The sequence below is a fragment of the Vulpes vulpes genome, chromosome 15 (assembly GCF_048418805.1).
Source record: "Vulpes vulpes isolate BD-2025 chromosome 15, VulVul3, whole genome shotgun sequence".
Taxonomy (NCBI): domain Eukaryota; kingdom Metazoa; phylum Chordata; class Mammalia; order Carnivora; family Canidae; genus Vulpes; species Vulpes vulpes.
Window position 1 is genome coordinate 61153930 of NC_132794.1, and position 19707 is coordinate 61173636.

The 19707-nt window shown below is 33.0% G+C and overlaps 1 protein-coding gene across 2 annotated transcripts in view; it reads right to left on the reverse strand.

Annotated features, from left to right (window-relative positions):
- RFX7 (regulatory factor X7) overlaps positions 1-19707 on the reverse strand; it is a 131252-nt gene that overhangs the window by 45166 nt on the left and 66379 nt on the right. For both annotated transcript variants that reach the window (XM_072738590.1, XM_025997325.2), the window contains exons 4-5: positions 7471-7553; positions 5960-6082 (exon numbers count right to left, since the gene is read on the reverse strand). In XM_072738590.1, the coding sequence (XP_072594691.1) occupies positions 5960-6082; positions 7471-7553 (206 nt within the window). The remainder of the gene's footprint in view (positions 1-5959; positions 6083-7470; positions 7554-19707) is intronic.

Here is a 19707-nt window from a genome sequence, read left to right on the forward strand (position 1 = left end):
TAATATAATGAAACTACAAATTAATAAAGTGCAAAGCAACAGAACTCTCAAGAACATGAAAGGTTAAAAACAACTTCTATTTGGGGTCAAAGAAGAAATTAGAACTATAATTTTACTCTAGTAGAACATAATGATAATTTTAACAAATCATATCCATACCTAAGGGATACAGCCAAAACTATAATCAGAGGCAAACTCATAGATATAAATGTTTGTATCTTAAATAAGAATGAAAACAAAGAATTCTATTTAAAGAGTAAGAAAAAAATCCCAAGAAAATCAGGAGAAGGAAAAGAAAGGCACCTAATAAGTAAGAAACAAAACACCACACGCAAAAATAAACCCCCAAAATCAAACCACCAAAAAACAAAAACAAAACACCCTGATATATCAATCTTAGCTTCATTTTTTTTTCTAAAAGAAAACCAATAGAAATAAACTACAGCCAAGTGTAATTTGAAAAAAACAGAGGAAAATTCAAATGTATAAAACTAGAAATATGAAAATAGATATAAGGGATTTAGAAGATAACTCAATTTTGGAGAGAATAATAATATGCAATGCTATGCTGATACATCTGAAAATCTGAATGAATTCAATGAGAAACAAATTACCAAATTTGACTAATGAAGTAAAAACCTAACCAGAAAAAAAACCCACAAAAAATTGTCAAAGTATTACCTCCAACAAAGCCTCCAGGCCTAGATGGTTTTATGGTTGAGTTCTTTAAAACTTTCAAGAACAAATAACTCCCATGCTATATAAACTGTTCCAGAGCACAGAAATTTAGGGAAAGAGTTCCAATTCATTTACGAAGCTGGCCTAACCCTGATATCAAAACCTGACAAAGATAGCACAAAAAAAGAAAATTACAGACCAAAATATTCACTCATAAATATAGATGCAAAGATCCTAAATAATATACTTGAAAACAGAGATCAACAGTACACTATAAGATTATACATCTTGATATGAATAGAACATTCATTCTAGAACTAAAAGAAGGGTCTATAAATTAGGTAATATCTTTATATATCACATCAATAGGTCAAAGAGAAAAGCACTTCATAATAATCTCAATAAATGCCCAAAAAGCATTTGATAAATTTCAATATCTTTCTCATAAAATAACAAAGTCTTGATCAACTATAATACATCCTTAACATAGAACTATAAGAGGAAATGATGCCTATCATTGTTATTATTTAAATCAGAAGGAAAATTATCAAAGAATAAAATAAAGAGAATAAGGAAGGTACACAGAATAAACTGTACTCAAGAGTCAAAATTAACTGAAAAATTAGGATTAAACAAAGTTCAGTAAATATAAAATGTACAACATAAATATAACAAGTCTACAATATCCTATAAACCTAAACAAATCAACAGTAAAGCAATGGAAAGAATATTTTCAATATAAATAACATAATAAAAATTACCAAGGAATAAAACTTAGTAAGAAAAATAAGCGGATTTAACTGAAGGGAAAAAACTGAAACATCACTGAAGGGCATGAAAAAGATGTAAATTACGAAACATACTTCTAGCTCTGAAATTAATTTTTCTAACATAAGATTTCACATTTAATGCATTTGAATCAAAATTCCCTTGAGGTTTCCTTTTTTAAAGTGAGAAAAGTGGTATCAAACTTCATATGAAAAGCATTAATTGGTCTGAAAATAAAACCAAGGAAAATTTTTAAAAAGAGGGATAGTAAGGGCAGTCTGGTCCTACCAGTTTTTTATACATTTAATAATTAAAATACTAAAAATGGTTTGGTAATGGAATAAGGACAAAATAACAAGGAAAAAGAACTGAGTAGAAAGGGCTTTGGTAAAATCAAAGTTATATTACGTATCAGTGTTTTAAGAGGAAAAAATTATTCAATAAATAAGCATGGAATAATTACTTTATAACATTTAGAAGAAAACTGAAATCAGTGCCTTATTTAATGGCATTCACCAAAATAAATACCAGATGGACTAAAATATTATATATAAAAAGTGAAGTAAGAAATATCTTTTTAAAAATCTAGGAAAAATAACATGGGTATTCAAGCTGCTAGTGGCATAGGTAAATTCTAAGCGTAACAACAATGCTACAAGCTTCAAAGAAAGTGGCTAAATCACTTATAAAGAGATTTATTAAAATAAACAGCAATCTTGAAAAATATTTTTAAAAATCTTAATAGATAAGATCCTTAATATATAAAGGTCCATCCATAAACCAGCAGCAATCTCAATTTTGATAATCTACACTAAATTATATCATCAAAAATGTTCAGTGCAATGTTATTTGCCACTGTTCCCCCTTCGGGAATTGTGTAAACAGTGGAGCCAAATTTGGTTAAACAATAACAAGAACATACACACAAAAAGAAGGCATTAGAAAAAATAAAAAGAAATAAACCAAAGTGGTTATTTTTAGGTAGTAAGATTTACTGGTACTAGTTTTTTTTTTTAATACATTTATAACTTTTTGCCAAAACTGTAATGATGAATATATATTACTTTTGTAATTCAAAAATAATATAAACACATTAATGATCATTTTCCTAAACATAGATTATCAGAATTCAAAAGTTTCAACAAATACAAAAGTTCATGATCATTTGTAAACTGTTTTTGTATGCTGAAAGCCCCTTAAAGCTTTATGTTCTTATTAGTATCTTAATGTACAATGAAGATAAAGTTAAAAGCAGTCAGTCAATGCTGTGTTTGATTATATCTTCATTTTTTTCTCTCAAAGGGATTTTGATTTTAATGATTATGACAGAATTAATTTCATAAAAAATATATCTGAACATCATTGCAATGAGTTATACAAGGGTCTATGTGTAATAGGATAGCTTAAAATAAAGGTATATTTCATATTAATAACATTTTTTCAGTGAGTATTTAGAATATATGTTAAGTTTTTATGCAGGAAACCTCATTAAGGTACTCCAAATAGGAAGATGAATATATAATAGGCCATTAGGAAAGGACAAAATTTCTCTAAAAATCTTTACTGTTATTTTGTGTCTAATTGAAATCTCTTTGTGATTTAAAATTCTTGTACTTAAAAAAAAAGTAGTTATACTACATTTTGCTTTCTTTAGACAACACAACTTAAAATAATTAAAAAACTTTTTTTTTAATTAAAAAACTTTTAACTAGCTACTTCATGATACTTGATCTACATCTTGCCTGTTTGTAGTCCATCCTACAGTTTTCATCTCTCTCAAGTTATTTAAACCCACATGGCAAATTACGGTTTTAGGCAATGAACAATCAAATAATAGAATACTTTGGAGTTCCCACGTGTACGATGCTGTGAACACACAAACATACTTTCTTCTTAGCCAGTCATGCTAATACATGTTTCTCTGCTGTGTCTCTTACCACAGTTGTATTATTTGTATGCATGCATACTAATTATATATATACTAATTCATATTTTGAGCAGCTTATTTATTCACCCTAAGTGGAAGTCATAGCCAGGTTTATTTCTAACTACTTGACCAATCTTTTCTACCCACGCAGTATGCTATCACTCTAATTTAAGAAGTGTGCCCTCTCGCCCATTGTCAAACACTCATGAAATCTGAGTTCTAGACCTGTATCATTCCCTAACTAGTTTTGTGTCACTGGGAGAGCCACCTACCTTCCCTGGGTTTCAATGTTTTTATCTATACCATGGAGACAGGAGTGCACTAAAAGACTTAATGAAGTCTTTTAAAACACTGAAATTTTATTATCAATGTCAGGGATCAGAGTCCATTCTAGCCACTCTTAATATTAAATTAGCATCTACTATGTGGAAACCCTGTAGAGAATACAACAGTACATAAAGTATATTCTTAGTGAAATGCTTTTTGAACTAAAATACCCAGACTGAGATACTATACTAATTATAAAGAGAGGCATAATCATTAGCATAATTATTTCAAATTCCATGAACTATTTCCTTTCTAGTCATATTATTATAAAAAAGTTCCTACTTTTTTAGGAAAGTTACCTACTACCTCCCCTTTCAACTCTAGTCAAATTCCCTTCCTCTTTTATCTCTGTTGTTCTCTACTACAGCTACAAATTAATTGCTCAAAATTGAAGCTCCCAGTGCTTCTGCAAAATGATGGAATGTTTTATTTCCCTTTTGTTTAGGAAAAACCTGTAACTTTTCATATGAAAAGAATTATGAGAGTTTATGGGAATCTCAGAAAATGATTTGATAGAAAAATGTAACAATTCTTTGTCAAAGGCAGGAAACATTTAGGAACATAAGGACTGCTTTAATAGGCCAGAGTCACACTTCCACAAAGATAGGGTACTGTCTCTAATGATGATGCAAAGGGTTCTATAGTGGAAAGATGCCATTTCAAAAAATATATATCTTGAGTTCTCTTAATTCATTATGAAAATGTCATACATTAATTTGTCCAGTTTGCCTTTTGGAAAACCACCAGGACATCTTTGGATTACTTGTTCCTCAACATTTTCTACTTCAAACAACTTTTAGAATTTTAGAGCTTTAAGAAACCTCATACCTCTTCAATTGTCTCACTTTATAGACAATGTATCAAAAAAAATAGTGGTTAAAACACTTGTCCAAGTCACAAATTTAATGACAGAATCTAGTCTGTGGATCTTCAGTCCAGAGTTTCTTCAACCTATCACATGTTTACTGATATTAACCACCTTTTATTTATTTATTTTTTAACCACCTTTTAATGAATTAATATTTGCTTCTTTGTAGTTTTATAGGGTTATCTCTATTTTAATTAATTGAATTTAGTGAAAAACTAATACTTATTATAAATACATACTTATTTTTTCATGAATGGAAGGGGCTGTGTCTTATTATATCCTCAGAACTTAATACAGGGTATGGCACATAGTAGATACTCTATAGATTATTATAAATTAAGAGAATGGACTTTATAGACTTGGGTCATATGAACTCTTAGCTTTAATTTTCTTAAAGAAAAAAACGTCTAAAGCTCTTCAGTTTAACTTTGTTCCCTTGATCATTTCAGACATTTTTCTCTAGTTTTTCTCCAGGTCCATTATGTTCCTTAAGATGAGAGAATCACAATTTTCAATGAAAATAGAAGTTTTCTTTCTATATACTAAAATCTCAGTAAGTGTAGTCCCTTGGCGTCATTTTATACTGATTAACAAACAGCATTTGACACTTTTCTTTCAAATTGCCTAAGTACAACACACGAATGCTTGCTGATTTGACATTTAAATACCCTGAAAATGTTGGTTTTATTTACTCTGCCATAATAAATTCTGTCTTCTGTATCAATTACAGAAGTGTTAAACAAAACCAGACTTAGCAATTATTAAATTGTCTTTATCCAGAAAGGCCCATTAGTCTCTATATTTTTGTTTCCTGTACTTAAATAAATTATCTGTACAATCAACATTATTTGAGTGTCTAATATGTACAAGCCACTCAACTTCCTCATTCATGAATAAGTAATTCACAATATTCCAAAAACTTATCCCTTTTTTGATTGGTGTAGAAAAGCATTAGAAAAGTTTTGGACATATGAAAAAGTCCCTTAAGAAGTCTAAATGAAAAACATGTTTTCATTTTTGCTTACATATTAACTTATTTATTACCTTCCACTGTTCTTCTAACTCCAGACACACTCTTCCTTTCATCCTTAAGAACTCTATAGGAACCCTTTTATTCAGCAATCCTATACCATTATCATTCTACCCTCAAACATCCCTCCTATCATCCAGAAGAACTTTAGAGAAATCCTTTTATTCAATAATCCTATCTTTTATGATATTTGCTACCAGAGAAGCTTAGATAGAGATGGAAAGCATCTTGGAAATCTCTAAGGTAAACTCCCATATATTAGCATGACATTCACCAATTTTAAAACAAATCACTATAGCCGTGTGTAGTACTTAAGCTCTGTAACACCTCAGCATGCCTAATATATGCACATTTTACTTACTTGTACTCATCATAGACTTCCTGTTTGGGCAATGAAGTCTCAGGATGTTCTTCTAGGGTATTTCGAATCCAGGAAAAGGCATGCATTTGCTGTGCCCGACTAGATGACACGGCATTCTGATCACTGATTGTAAAACAAAAACATGTTTTAGCTGAACCGGACAGCAACTGATAATTTTTGAGCCAGGACTTTAAGTTCTAGTAAAGAAATGCATGTAAACACACTATTAATGACCAAACTAAACAAGCCATACAGCAGATGCCCAGTTATCTATATATACCAATTGTCCGTTTGGGGTTGTGAGTCATCTTCCACAGCTAGTGACTGACTGAAGTTACTGCCCTGTTCCATCCTTCCGGATGGTCTCTACAGTGGCAGAGGTGATGGAGTACTGACAACATAAGGTATTTGTTTTGGTGAAAATGATCCCTAAGTGGGTATTTGTTCACTTACTTGCCTATTCATTTGCCTAAACTTGCCAAATCATCAAACTTTTAAAGTTATGGAAAAAAATATTTTATATTTGCTTATTAGCATTTTCAAGTAACTACTCTGAAATCTTATGTGCCAGAATACAATTGACACCAGAGAGATCTTGAGAGGACAAATCTCCTCCTACAGTCCTTCTTGTAACTGGCTCCCCTTCCCAAGCCAATATTTCTACTAAACATCCTAAGTTTTTACTATATGGTAGCATCATTTATAAAAACTAAATCCATAAAATGGTACACTCAAGATAACATGAGGGAAGTTCCTTTTTTGATTCTGACATTCATCCCAGCTAACTATAACAATTTATTTAATTCCAAAGATACTGAGTTTTTAGAGCAAAAAAATTCTTAAAATGGCTATAAAATTTGGTTTGAGGGAGAAGAGGTAAAAGTTAACAGAATTTTCATGCCACTTCTTTCTATACACAATTTTAAAGTAACTGAATTTTAAGTATAACATACATGAATGAGTGAAATGAACTTTGAGAAATACTTAAAGGATGAAGAAACTTTTAATAGAATGCATGAGCTAACAACTTCTCTATTTTCTATATGAGATGATTAACTGTTTTTAGTAATGAAAATACAGGCCTATGCCCAAACACACTTAAAGTATCGTATATTTATAATACATTCATGTTTCATATATGCAATTTTAAAAAATATTCTGTGATCTGTTCACATAGCAGTAACTAAAACATTGCTTACAATACCCATCTATTTATTTTCTGCTTTTCAATTCAATTTTCACAATCCCTCACACTACATAAATACATCTGTTTAAAAAACATAACCCAAATTGCATTTCATAGCATTTACCCAGATATACAATTGAATCAGCAAAAACTATAAGTAAACACTTAACCAAATATGATCAAAGAGTAAAAAGATCCATTATTTTGCCATTCTGTTTTCTGATGATTTTAGGAATAGCACACAACAATAACAACCATGACACACATACTTTAAGTATGTCCTATTAACACTGTAATTAAGGGAAAAGCAAGAAGAGAGATATACCTTTTCTCTCCATTGCTGAGACCAGAAGGCAGCTGAAGGTAGAGGTAGAGTTTCTCCAGGTCTGTAAAATTCTCAACTTCTTTCTGATTACAAAAGATTAAAAAGAAGACATCATTTTTAAAACAATTGTTTATCCTCAACAAAATTTACTAACACCTGTGTACTGCTGGTAGGAAATGTAAATTGGTGCAGCCATTGTGGAAAACACTACGGAGTTTCTCAAAAATTAAAGACAGAAATACTATATGATCTAGTAATTCCACTACTGAATATTTACCCAAATAAAATGGAACCATAAATTCAAAAAGATATATGCATCCCTATGGTTACTGCAGCATTATTTATAATAGTGAAGCTATGGAAGCAATTTAAGTGTCCAGTGATAGGTGAATTGGATAAAAAAGGTGTGGGATAGATATACAATGGAATATTATTCAGCTATAAAAAAGAATGACATCTTACCATGTGCGACAACATGGATGGACCTAGAGGGTATTAAGCTAAGTGAAATAAGTCAGTCAGAAAAAGAGAAATACCATGTGATTTCACTCATATGTATACTCTAAAAAAATAAAACAAAAAAGAGTAGAAACAGACCCATAAGTACAGAGAACAAACTGGTGGCTGCTATAAGGGAGGGAATGGGGGATAGGCAAAATGGGTAAAGGGAAATGGAGATACAAACTTCCAGTTATGGAATGAATAAGTCATAGGGATGAAAGGTACAGCATAGGGAATATAGTCACGGCATTTTAATAGCATTGTATGGTGACAAACGGTAACTACACTTGTGTGCAGAGCATAATGTATAGAAACTTGTTGAAGCACTATGTCCTATACCTGAAACTAATGCAACATTGTGTATCAACTATATTTTAATAAGAAAATGATAATTAAAAAACATTGAGTGTTTAAATTTAAACCAGATGGAATGAATCACCTACCAAAGCAAAAATTTAGTGTTTTTTTTTTTTTTTCTCATCAATAAAGTAATAGTTAAGTTGTTTGGTAAATTTATTGCACATAAAAATTTATTAAGAGAAAATGGTACTTTCCTATTAATTCTCATATTCTAGATATGAATAAAACCAATGCTTAGAGAAAAATTTCTCAGCTTTAATCACATTTCAAAAAGGAGGACTGCATATTTGAGAAGGAGGATTGCACAGTATCATAGGTAAAATATGAGACTAGAAGTAAAAAGCATATTCATTAGCTAGTCTTAGCCTAATCATTTAACAGGCTACGAAGTTCGGTGCTCTGGCAAATTTTCCTTACAACTGTTAAAATGGATAAGATGATTTCTGTGATCCTTTTCTAATTCTCAAAAACCGAAAACACATGACTAATGATGCTACTGTCACATGGAGACAGAACTAAAGTTTAAAAATATGAATTACTACCAACAACCCTTTCCACACTATGCAGATGTCATTATTCAGAGTTGCAGCAGCAGCTGCTATCTGGAGAACCTACTTGTAAGAATATCTGTAATTGTTCTGCAACTATATCCTTTTGTCTCTAAACCTATCCTTTAAAATAATTTCTGCTATGAAGAAGACTGTATAACTTTCTTTCCCAGCTTAGTTTGCCACAGAGTAGCTTTAAGAGTGCCACAAACCCTGTTATAGTAAAAATACAGTGAAATTCTGGTGGCCTACTTCAAGCAAAACACCACTGCAACTGAAAACGTTGACAAGAGCAGCCTGGGTGGCTCAGCGGTTTAGCGCCGCCTTCAGCCCAGGATGTGATCCTGGAAACCTGAGATCGAGTCCCACATCGGGCTCCCTGCATGGAGCAATATCCTGAATAACTCTCCTCTCAAAAAAGCAAACAAAACACAAATAGACATTTTCTTTCCCAACTGCTACTTAACATCTTTTCTCCAGTTCCCCAATGTTGTTTTGGAGTATGCTTAATTTTGTTCATCACACACTCCACTTTATCCTTTTTTTAGCCCTCTTAACTCTTTCCCCCATATTCTTCCAGGCTCTTTATTTTCCCTGTCACAATTTAAATCTAGGTCTTTAGCTGTCTTTCTTATAACAGTAAAGAAGAACTCATTTACTCGCTTATTTATTCATTAATGTTATTTCCTGACATGTTCCACAGATGATTTACAATAATTACAAACTCACAATGAACCTACAAAGATTGGAAATACACAGATGAACAACACAATAGTCCTGGCCATTAAGGAACTTAGAAAGATTCTTAATCACTAAAAAGTACACTAGCTGGTTTCCCTACCTCCAACCTCTTTCCACTTAAATCTTAAATTTAGTTCCTAAAATGCTTCCTGTTGAATATTACTAATATCACCCACTTAATCTCAACAATGCCTATCATATTAAATCCAAAGTAGATTATGTTATCAAAAGAACCCATATAAGAAGAAGAAGAAGTTAAGTTCTCAAAGCAAAGTTATTGAAACCGATTTCAAGTTTAGGGGAAACCTCAAATAATACTAGTTAATTGAATGAACTAAGATGATAATTTCCTACTATTTTGGTTGAAGATCTCTTCTAATTTTTTTTTTTTTTAAGAGAGGGAGAGAGGGCAGGAGAGAGAATATCTCAAGCACGCTCCACACCCAGCATGGAGCCCAACACGGGGCTCGATCTCACAACCCTGAGATCATGACCTGAGCAGAAACCAAGAGTCAGACACTTGACTGAGACACCCTGGTACCTCAAAGCTTATGAGGACTTTTCTCTAACACATTTCAATCTTTGTAAGAAGACATACAAAAAGAAATCTTTGAACTAAAGTTTGATTTAGGTGTCAAAAACCTTCCAGGAAACCACTTTAAACTTAATTTTGCACATGACCTAGTTAGTGCTTTGATCTTTCACATCCTGAACAGAAAAGCCTGTAGCAAACAATCGGATTCAGCATTCAATTTGATATCATGTGAGCCAGAGGGGGGAAAAAAAGGTATAATGTAAGATATACAAAATCAAGTTACTTCTGAAGGTTTAAGGTAGAGTTTGGTATTTGAGTCCTACCATTGAGAAGGGAAAATTCCCTTCCCTTCTGAAGTTTTGGCTGATAAAGGATATTCATTCACACCATGAATTAGTAACATGGAGCTATCTAATTCCTTATATGAGGTGCAAGGAATGCAGTAAAGAGAACATGGAGCAGAGACAGTGCTCATCAATATTCCATTTGCTCACCGACATTTCTGTTTTCTTTGTAGTTACTTTAGGGCCACATGAATGGAGCACAAATGATATATTTCATTTCTCAGCATAATTAAGAATCAACAATCCATTCTTTTTCTCTCTTTGCGCACCTTGTATGTCATGGTGAATCTACAACATGCCAGTGTCTCAATGTAGGTTCCCAAGGGACTATGTGGAGCAAGAGCTTCCAATGATTTGTGCTATACATATAATGTGAATAAAAGAAAATTTTTGTGGTTATGCCACTGGTATTTCAGGCTTACTTTGTTATGGCAGCACAGTCTAGCCCATCTTGATTAATTTAGAAGGTTAGACTTTTCCCTCTAGCATTTCTGAGAGAACCAAAGATCTCTTTTCTATATGTAGATAAAAATGTGAGGAAGTGAAAGGGATTCTTCTCTGTAATCACAGTATCTTTTATTCAATCATTTATTTAAAATAGTATTTAACTTATTGTGAAATTTCAAATAATTAACCATGAATATAAGATATTTATATTTATTAAAATGTAATACAAGCTAAAAAAAGAAAAGGTTGAGAGGCACCACTTTAGAATATATAGTCTTCATGCTGCCACTTAACTTTTAAGTCTGAAAAAAAAAACAAAACAAAAACAAAAAAAACAAGAGAAACCCTACTTATTAGTGCACATGGGTAGCTTAGTTCAGTGTCTGACCCTTGATTTCAGCTCATGTCATGATCTCAGAGTTGTGAAATCAAGCCCTGTGTGGGGCTCAGAGCTGGGCATGGAGCCTGCTTAAGATTCTCTCTCTCCTGCTGCACCGTCCTTAAAAAACAAAACAAACCCAAAAACAAATTTAAAAAACTACTTAAAAATTCATCTCTAATAATTTTGGACACATGATTTTAGAATATGCCTATTTGTCCCTCTACTTTGGGCCAGAGCAATTTTTCAAGAATTGATACTCAATTAATTTGCATTTCCTGGGGGGTTTTTTGCATTTAGTGTTCAAAAAATGATTTTCAGTGTCTGGTTATACTTCCTCCCTCAACTAGATTCAAGATTCTGATTTGCCCAAACTTAATCACCTTTTTTTTTTTATTTAAAGATTTATTTACTTAGTGTGACAGCAAGCAAATTGAAGGAAGAGCAGAGGGAGGGAGAGAGAGAACCCTCAAGCAGACTCCCGGCTGAGTGCACTGAGCCTGATGTGGGGCTCAATTTTAGGACCCTGAGATCATGACCTAAGCCAAAATCAAGAGCTGGCCACTCAACCACTGAGCCGCACAGTCATCTCAAACCCAATCATCTTTTGAAACAGAATCCTGAAAAATAAGACAGAGCCAGATGGGAATCCTTTTAATATTGTAATATCCCATTTAATTTTTGAAATTTAAAATTATAAAGTATTTCAAACAAAGTACAGGAAGTAGGTACACATGTACCACTATTCATATTTAAAAGATACTTTTTGCCATATTTGCAAATTCATTGACTTTAAACAGATTATACAATAGTTGCATGGATTAAAACTAGTTTATTCATTCTTTACTGAGAGTTATCATAGTTTCATGGTTTCAAATAGTGCTACAATGAAAACTCTTTATTTGTGACTGCTGTATCTCTGTGCAAGAGTTTTTTTTCTATAGTTTTAAAAATAGAAATACTTGGTCATAGAGGATGCACATCTTCAACTTTATTGGGTATTTCCAAATTACTCTCTGAAACTGTTCTGCCAATTTATATTTCCAACAGCAAAACTACAATTTTTCTACATCCTTGTTAAAACTTAAGATTAAATGTTAGTTAGCTACCCTATTGGTATGAAAAAATACTTCACAGTCTTACATTTTCTAGTTGAAGATAAGGCTATCTTTCCCTATTATTTATCATTTGAATTTACTATAATACAATGGCTAACAAATTTTAGCATGCAGAGGAATCACCTGGAGAGCCTGTTGAAGACTGCATAATCCCACCTCCAGAGTTTCTGATTCAGTAGGGTCTTGAGTGGGGGCTAGAAAATCCTGATTTCTAATACGTTTGTTCCCAGTGATGCTGATACTGGTAGTCAGAAAATCTCATCTAAAGAATCACCGTTCAAGGAATCACACATTTAAAAAATGAGAGTATTTATCATGTAGCCTATGTATCAATCCTCCATTGGCTATATGTGCTATTACATTCTCCTAGTTGTAGCTCATCTTTTCATTTTGTTTTTGGAGTTGTTGATGTAGAGAAGTTTTCAATTTCCCGCATGTCAAATATATCAATCTTTTCATTTATAATCTGTGTTTTTTGTGTGTTTTGAAATTCTTCCCTATCCCTATGTCATAAAGCCACCCCCCTTGTTTTCTTTTTAAAGCTCTCTTTTTCACATTTAGGTGTTTAATTCCTCTGGAATTTGTTTTTCTATAAAACAGGGTTCTAATTAAAAATTTCCCAAAAGATTAGATAGTTGTCCATAATTTGAGTAATTCACCAATTCCCTTGGAATTTTTCATGCCACATCTATTATGGGATTCTTGTTTACTTGCAGGTTAGAATGCCACTTTTACTTTCATTATTTAAAAACACCTTTCACTAAGGTGGAATTTAATTTTGAAAAAAATCAACAATTTATCCTTGAGAGTAATATTGTAAAATGTATGATTCACTGATCCTTCTTGAAATTGTGTCAGAGATTTTTCATATAAAAATATTACCCAGTGATTAACATAGTAATAAAGCAGCTTTGATAGAACTTTTATAAATCTGAGTTTAACAGGCAAGTTTCCTATTGATAAATAACCATTATGAATATATGACCTATATAAGTGAATTAAACAGCTGCTACTTGAGCTTGATAGTCTGACCCTTCAAATCTAATCTATCTAAAGCAGTAAGATACGTAGTAAGGTGCAGAATATAGAATTAATTGAAGGCTTACTTAAGAGTAGAATTCAAGATTTGCACTTATTAGCTTCATAATATTAGGCAAGCTATTCAAGCTAATTTGTAAAACTGTTATAAAATGCTCACAAAATTTTTGTGAGGATTAAAAGCAATTTATAAAATATCTATGATAAATATTACTATATAGAGATTATTCTGAAATATGTAATTGCTTAAAAGATTTTGGTAGAAGAGTTTATTATCAAATTCTATCAACAAGTGTATAATCTTTTATTTGAAAAAGCAAGATGTCTTAAGAAATGTAGGAAATATTTTAGCTTGGTGACCTCCACTAGCTTGGGAGGTACAATGTAAGAACAAGGCTCCTAGATTTCATATGTGAGCATCATACTTGCCCTTAAGTTACTGAAGACAATGTTCTGCTAGCAGTGACTTTCCACAGAGTTAATGCAGAAAAAGGTGGATACTATTCCCTCCTAAGCCATCAAGATGAAACAGAAGTTAGAAATTATTTCTGATAACCACTATGCTACCAGAGAGAAAGAAATCAATTTAGGCAGAATAGGTCAGAAATAAAAGTTTTTCCTAGGTTGGACTTGGAACCAAATGTGTAAATTTCTACTTGTCTTCTATCATAAAAAATACTTGAAACAATATTCTATATTTCAAAAACTGAGTTTATTTTTAGCATTTCTGCTTGTATGCTCAGGACATCTGCCTCTCAACTATCAATACAAACGAGATGGATTGCTGAGGGCCGGGGTGAATTTCAAATGTCTGATTACCAGAACTTGAAGCCCTTCAAACAGATGGTAAGGTAATATACTCCCAGTATTTACTGCCATGGAATATAGTTACAACGTAGATTGAATGGAGAGATCTGTTCCTGTTTTTAGGAACCATCTTGAATTGGGTTTACTCTATAATTCCTCAAATGTTAATAAAAAGGAATTTCTTTTGTTTGAAATAAGTTTCACTGTGGTGATGTGTTTCCTGTTATAAGACTTCCCTCTCAGGTGTTACTGAGGGTTGTGTGTGTTTTTGTTTTCTGTTTTTAAATAAGGTCACAAGACTGGGTAAGGGCTGATACTTACAAAGACCATAATGAATTGAGGGCTTAACTGTGAAGCTTTCAAGCAAATCCGTTATGTTGAATTGACATCTGAAGATCATTATCTTTATTTCCAGAAAAAGCAGACAGACACTCTTCTATTAGGATGTATATATACCCTTCAAATAACTGGCTAGGTTGACAATGACTGAGTTCTGGTAGATGACGACCAACCAAAGTATCATGTCCATAATTAGTTCTTTAAACTTTACTTTTCAATCTGGTATCAGAAAAGTTCTTTTTAAAAAGTTTTAATTTAAATTTGTATGTAAAACAGTCAGCCTAAAATCTAGAAACCTAAATTTTCCAGTCTGTTTCTTCAGTTAATCGTGTAGGGAGGATAGTCATGCTTGAATCTGCATTTGATTTTATAAACTACAAAAATAAAATTTAAAAAAAAATTAAATATTTCCCCCTCAGATGATACCGATTCAGGAATACAGTACTAAAAGGCCTCTTTCTTCACCAGCATCACTGACAGAAGGACTAAAAGGGGGGGTAAGTAGAACCTTATTCTATAGCCTTTTTTAATTTATGGAAACAATCAACATACCTGACATTACATTCTCTCAGGCCCCACCAGTTGTGAAAGCTGTCCTCCCACAGGATTGAATAAGGAAGATAGAGAAAAAGGTCAAGGTATGAGGACTCTAGTTTTCAATGCCTGTTGCTTAGAATTGTTAATTTTCACTTTCCTAACTTGCTTTCATAGAATCATGGTGGGCAGTGGGGGTGGGGTGTGATTTTCTTTTGAGCTACCTGCTATAAACTATGTAAGAGGAAGTTATTTTTCTATTCTCAGTTCTAGAAAATATAAATCAAATGGAGAGAGTAATTTTTATTATATTTGTATTATTGTGAGAATTTATTCTATTTGTAAACCTACTGAATAAGATATAAAATGAAAATGGTTTAATTTTGCTTAAAATATTCTGCTGAGATTAAGAATGTGATATGAGTCCATTTGAAAGATACCAATTATTAGGGGGACAGTTTAAGAAAAATGAAATCCAAATTTTGCTTTTTACAATTTTTAAAAATTCTGCTGGGTGATCCAAAGAATCCATGACCATCTGAAAACTAACAAAAAACCCCTTTCAGCTTGCCTCAACTACCAGCAAGCCAAGAGAACCTCTGACATCAAGAAACCCTGAACGGCTGCAGTGTAAGCACTGGAAAATTTATATACCAAGGCAGGTTAAGTAAGGTATTTGAATAGATTCTGTATAATATATTAGCAAAGTTCTGCACATATAATTAGAAGTAGATTAAATTATGAAAGAAAAAAGTTAAAGAGATTGTTATGGACATCTAAACATCTAATCGTATCTAACAGTGGTCATTTTAATGAATGTGCTTTAAAATACACTGGTTTGGTTTCAAGGGCTTAGCAATAGGAGGCTGCATCTTTCTATCTTAGAAAGTCCTACTCCAAACAGTGTATGTTCTCATTCATTTGGGGAATATAAAAAATAGTGAAAGGGAATATAAAGGAAGGGAAAAGAAATGTTGGGAAATACCAGGAAGGGAGACAGAACATAAAGACTCCTAACTCTGGGAAACGAACTAGGGGTGGTGGATGGGGAGGAGGGCGGGGGGTGGAGGGGAATGGGTGACGGGCACTGAGGCGGACACTTGACGGGATGAACACTGGGTGTTTTTCTGTATGTTGGTAAACTGAACACCAATAAAAATTAAAAAAAAAAAAAAAAAAAGAAAGTCCTACTCTAACGTCATTAGTCTGGTTCTCAGGAAGCAGATACATTATACTCTAACGTTCCACCTATCTTTTAGCTCCTGTCCAATCATTGCAGCAGTAGGCATACTGAAGTAATTTCTTCTAACCTAAGATTTTAACCATGGGACAGACTTGAAAAGTTTAAAAATTAAATGAGAATATTCATTCTTTCATCCATCACTGAGTGTTTACTATGCTTTAGGCATGACCTTAAATTTTAATACCAGGAGAGAGACAATCAACGAAATTAGAAGTAAAACATATGTTATATGATTAAGATAAATACTATGAAGAAAAAGTGTTGGGAAGGGATACACCTTAAACTAGAGTGGTCAAGGAAGGTTTCACTGGGAAATAAGATAAAATCACACGATGGCTAACCAATGGGAAAGACTCTCAAAAGGGCTATCATAATTCTTTGTTCTACCCTACTTTTGCTTTCTATTGACTAGTTTTTGTAATGGCCAGCCAGGGCAAGAACTGACAGTAAAGAGCATCCACATTATTAAGAGATAAAAAGAGCCTATCTTCTCATCCTCATACTTACTATTAGGGCTCCCTCAGCCCTGTAAAGAATGACTTTCAGAAGAACCCTGCCCTCTAAGAATCTAACACAGAGGTCAAACTCAAATGCCAGACAGGTAATCCAAATGATTAAATTATAGACTACAGGGAAGAAAAATATCTGTGTTGAAGAGTTAAAAGTCTGGTGAGGACAGAGAAGACTGGAGAGTATATGCCATGTTTTAAAGGAGTAGTTGCTACATAGGCACAGCCAACAGTTGTCATATGGAAGTAAGGACTTAAGTGTCCTAAAGTTTGAAGAGAGACCAAACACAACTTTTTTTCTGCAAACTCTCTCAATTTTGAAATGTGGCAACCAATTTGAAAATTTAAAACTGTCAATGTGGGCCAAACAAAACACCTCTGTGGAAGAGATGCAGCCTGTGGGTCTCTAGAGTCATTCTTCTGGTCTACAGGGTCAAGGGCAAGCAGGGGGAGAGGAGGAGGTAGAGGGGGAGAAGGAATCCCAAAGCAGACTCCATGCTGGGCCTTAGGCCCAATGTGAGCAGATCCCAGGACCCTGAGATCACAACCTGCACCGAAATCAAGAGCCGACCACTCAACCAACTAAGCCACCCACGTACCCCTAGGCTGTTAATTTTTGTCCAATGGGAGTGGGAGATAGAAAGCAGAGTCTCTAAAGGATTAGTGAATCAATATTCAGAACCTAGGATACAATTAATACAGATTCAACACAAGTTCACCTTTTCAAGTTTCCTACTATATTCCCTTGCAAGAGGACCCTCCTGAGAGTTCTCCCCTGGAGGGAACCTACCTGCCTCACTACTTGAATAACCTAAATGATAGTATCTGTCACCTAGTTTCAGGTTTCTCTAGCCCTCCAAAAGGAATAGTATTCTGGCAATTCCACATCACTTTCCACTTCTCCTTCCTAATGATAATCCTACGAAGTCTTCTTTTGGTCAACTTTCATGAATAAACCCTATCCTAGTAAAGCTGACTTAAGTCAGGAAACCCACAGACTGATCTATGACCAGGAACTGTAGACATGTCAGCTCTTTGCCCAGGTGAGTTTACTTGACCTAAGTGCAGAGCATAGCATGCTCTGTAAAACAGTGGTTTATTGGGCTATGTAAGTCACCCAAAAGGGCCAATCTGTGCAGCATTTTTTAGACCTAGAAGTAGCTGGCAATACTTAAAAGTCCTTTCTTGGAATGTTGATCAGTTAGAGAACCCTAACTGAGTTAGGCCATATACTCCTCCTGAGAGGTTTAAAATATGGATTCAAATGGATTTAAAATACCCTCCCTTATTCTTAGTTTTAAGCCTTTTTATCTCTCAAACTAATGGAAAGAAAGGTAAGCAAAGGTTCTCTAATCTTACCCTTAGATTCTTGCTTTGATTGCTGATGAATTGCCTAGTCTATGAGACATATGTATTTTTCTTCTTGATTTCAACTGATTTTCCAACAATGTTGTTTAATATTTATATTACCCTTTCCTAACAGAAACAAAATATAGTCTTCCCCACCCCCTTTTAATCATTATTAATTCTAGTAATTCCAAAGCAGAACTAATTATTTAGGGGCCCTGAACATTAGAACTGGTGGAAATATTGCTTCCTGGTGGAGCATATGCCTAAAACATAGTAACAATAAATAGGAAGTTCTCAATATCCTGGTAGTTCTGAATAATAACATATGGGAAATCATTTCTCTTTATTCTAGAAATCTGCCCTATAGATTGTACCAATCATTTCCTCAATAGGGTGGCCTAGAAAACAGGTTTCAAGATAAGTTTTATGATGGAAAAAAAAAGTTTTATAATGGAAAAACAAACTGAATACTTAAGATTCATGATAAATATAATAGTGTATTAATGCCCTTAAGACACTTTTTAATCCAAAGTTCATGAAACATTTTTGACTTTTGGAACTTTTTGCATAACATATTGACATCCTATGAAACTATTCTTCCAAGGACCATGTTTTGGGACACATGAACTATTTATTATTTCCCATGCTGCTGTGTTTGAGTCTAACCAAACCAGACCTCTTCTAAACCATACACTCATGGTCATTTCTCTCACATTTTAGGCCTTCCTACACCTGTCATGTAGTCCCATTTAACTGAACTAATAAGGCAAGGTAACTAAGCAATATGGACTTAGCAGCTTTCAAATTCTGCTGGGGTCTAGCTAATACTCTGGTATTGGGTATACCAAGGGTATAAGATTTTGCCTCAACTATTAAAATGGTTATAAAAAACATAATTGGATCAGCTATACAAACGTATAATGACATTATAGATCTGAAAGTATTATAACTTATGAGAAATTTAGTTTAAGATATATTTATTAAAATTAAGTAAAAATGAATGGTTCCCACTGTAAAAGTATTAAAACATTAACAAAAAAGCTTTATTCACAGTTATACCTCTACAAATATTTTTATTTGTCTTTACTGATGAACAGGCAAAACACCAGGCTTTAAAAATATAAAAATAGCAGATACAATTTTATATTTTTTCACTTCTATATTTCATAGTGGCACAGTCTTTACAACTGTAGGTGATTTAAAATAATTAGAATAATTTTAGCTATTTTGTTTTAGTAGCATATTATGAGCTCTTTAAAGGGCATTCAAACAACCTGCATGCAAAAAATAAACCGCATTTACAAACACTGATTACTAAAATTCAGTAAAATAATGAAGTCAGCTTTTAATATTTTTATTCAGATTTATTTTAAAGTTAGAAATTTTTTTTTTAGAAACACTTTCTGGATTATAATAAACAGAATTTCAAAAATGTACGTATGAA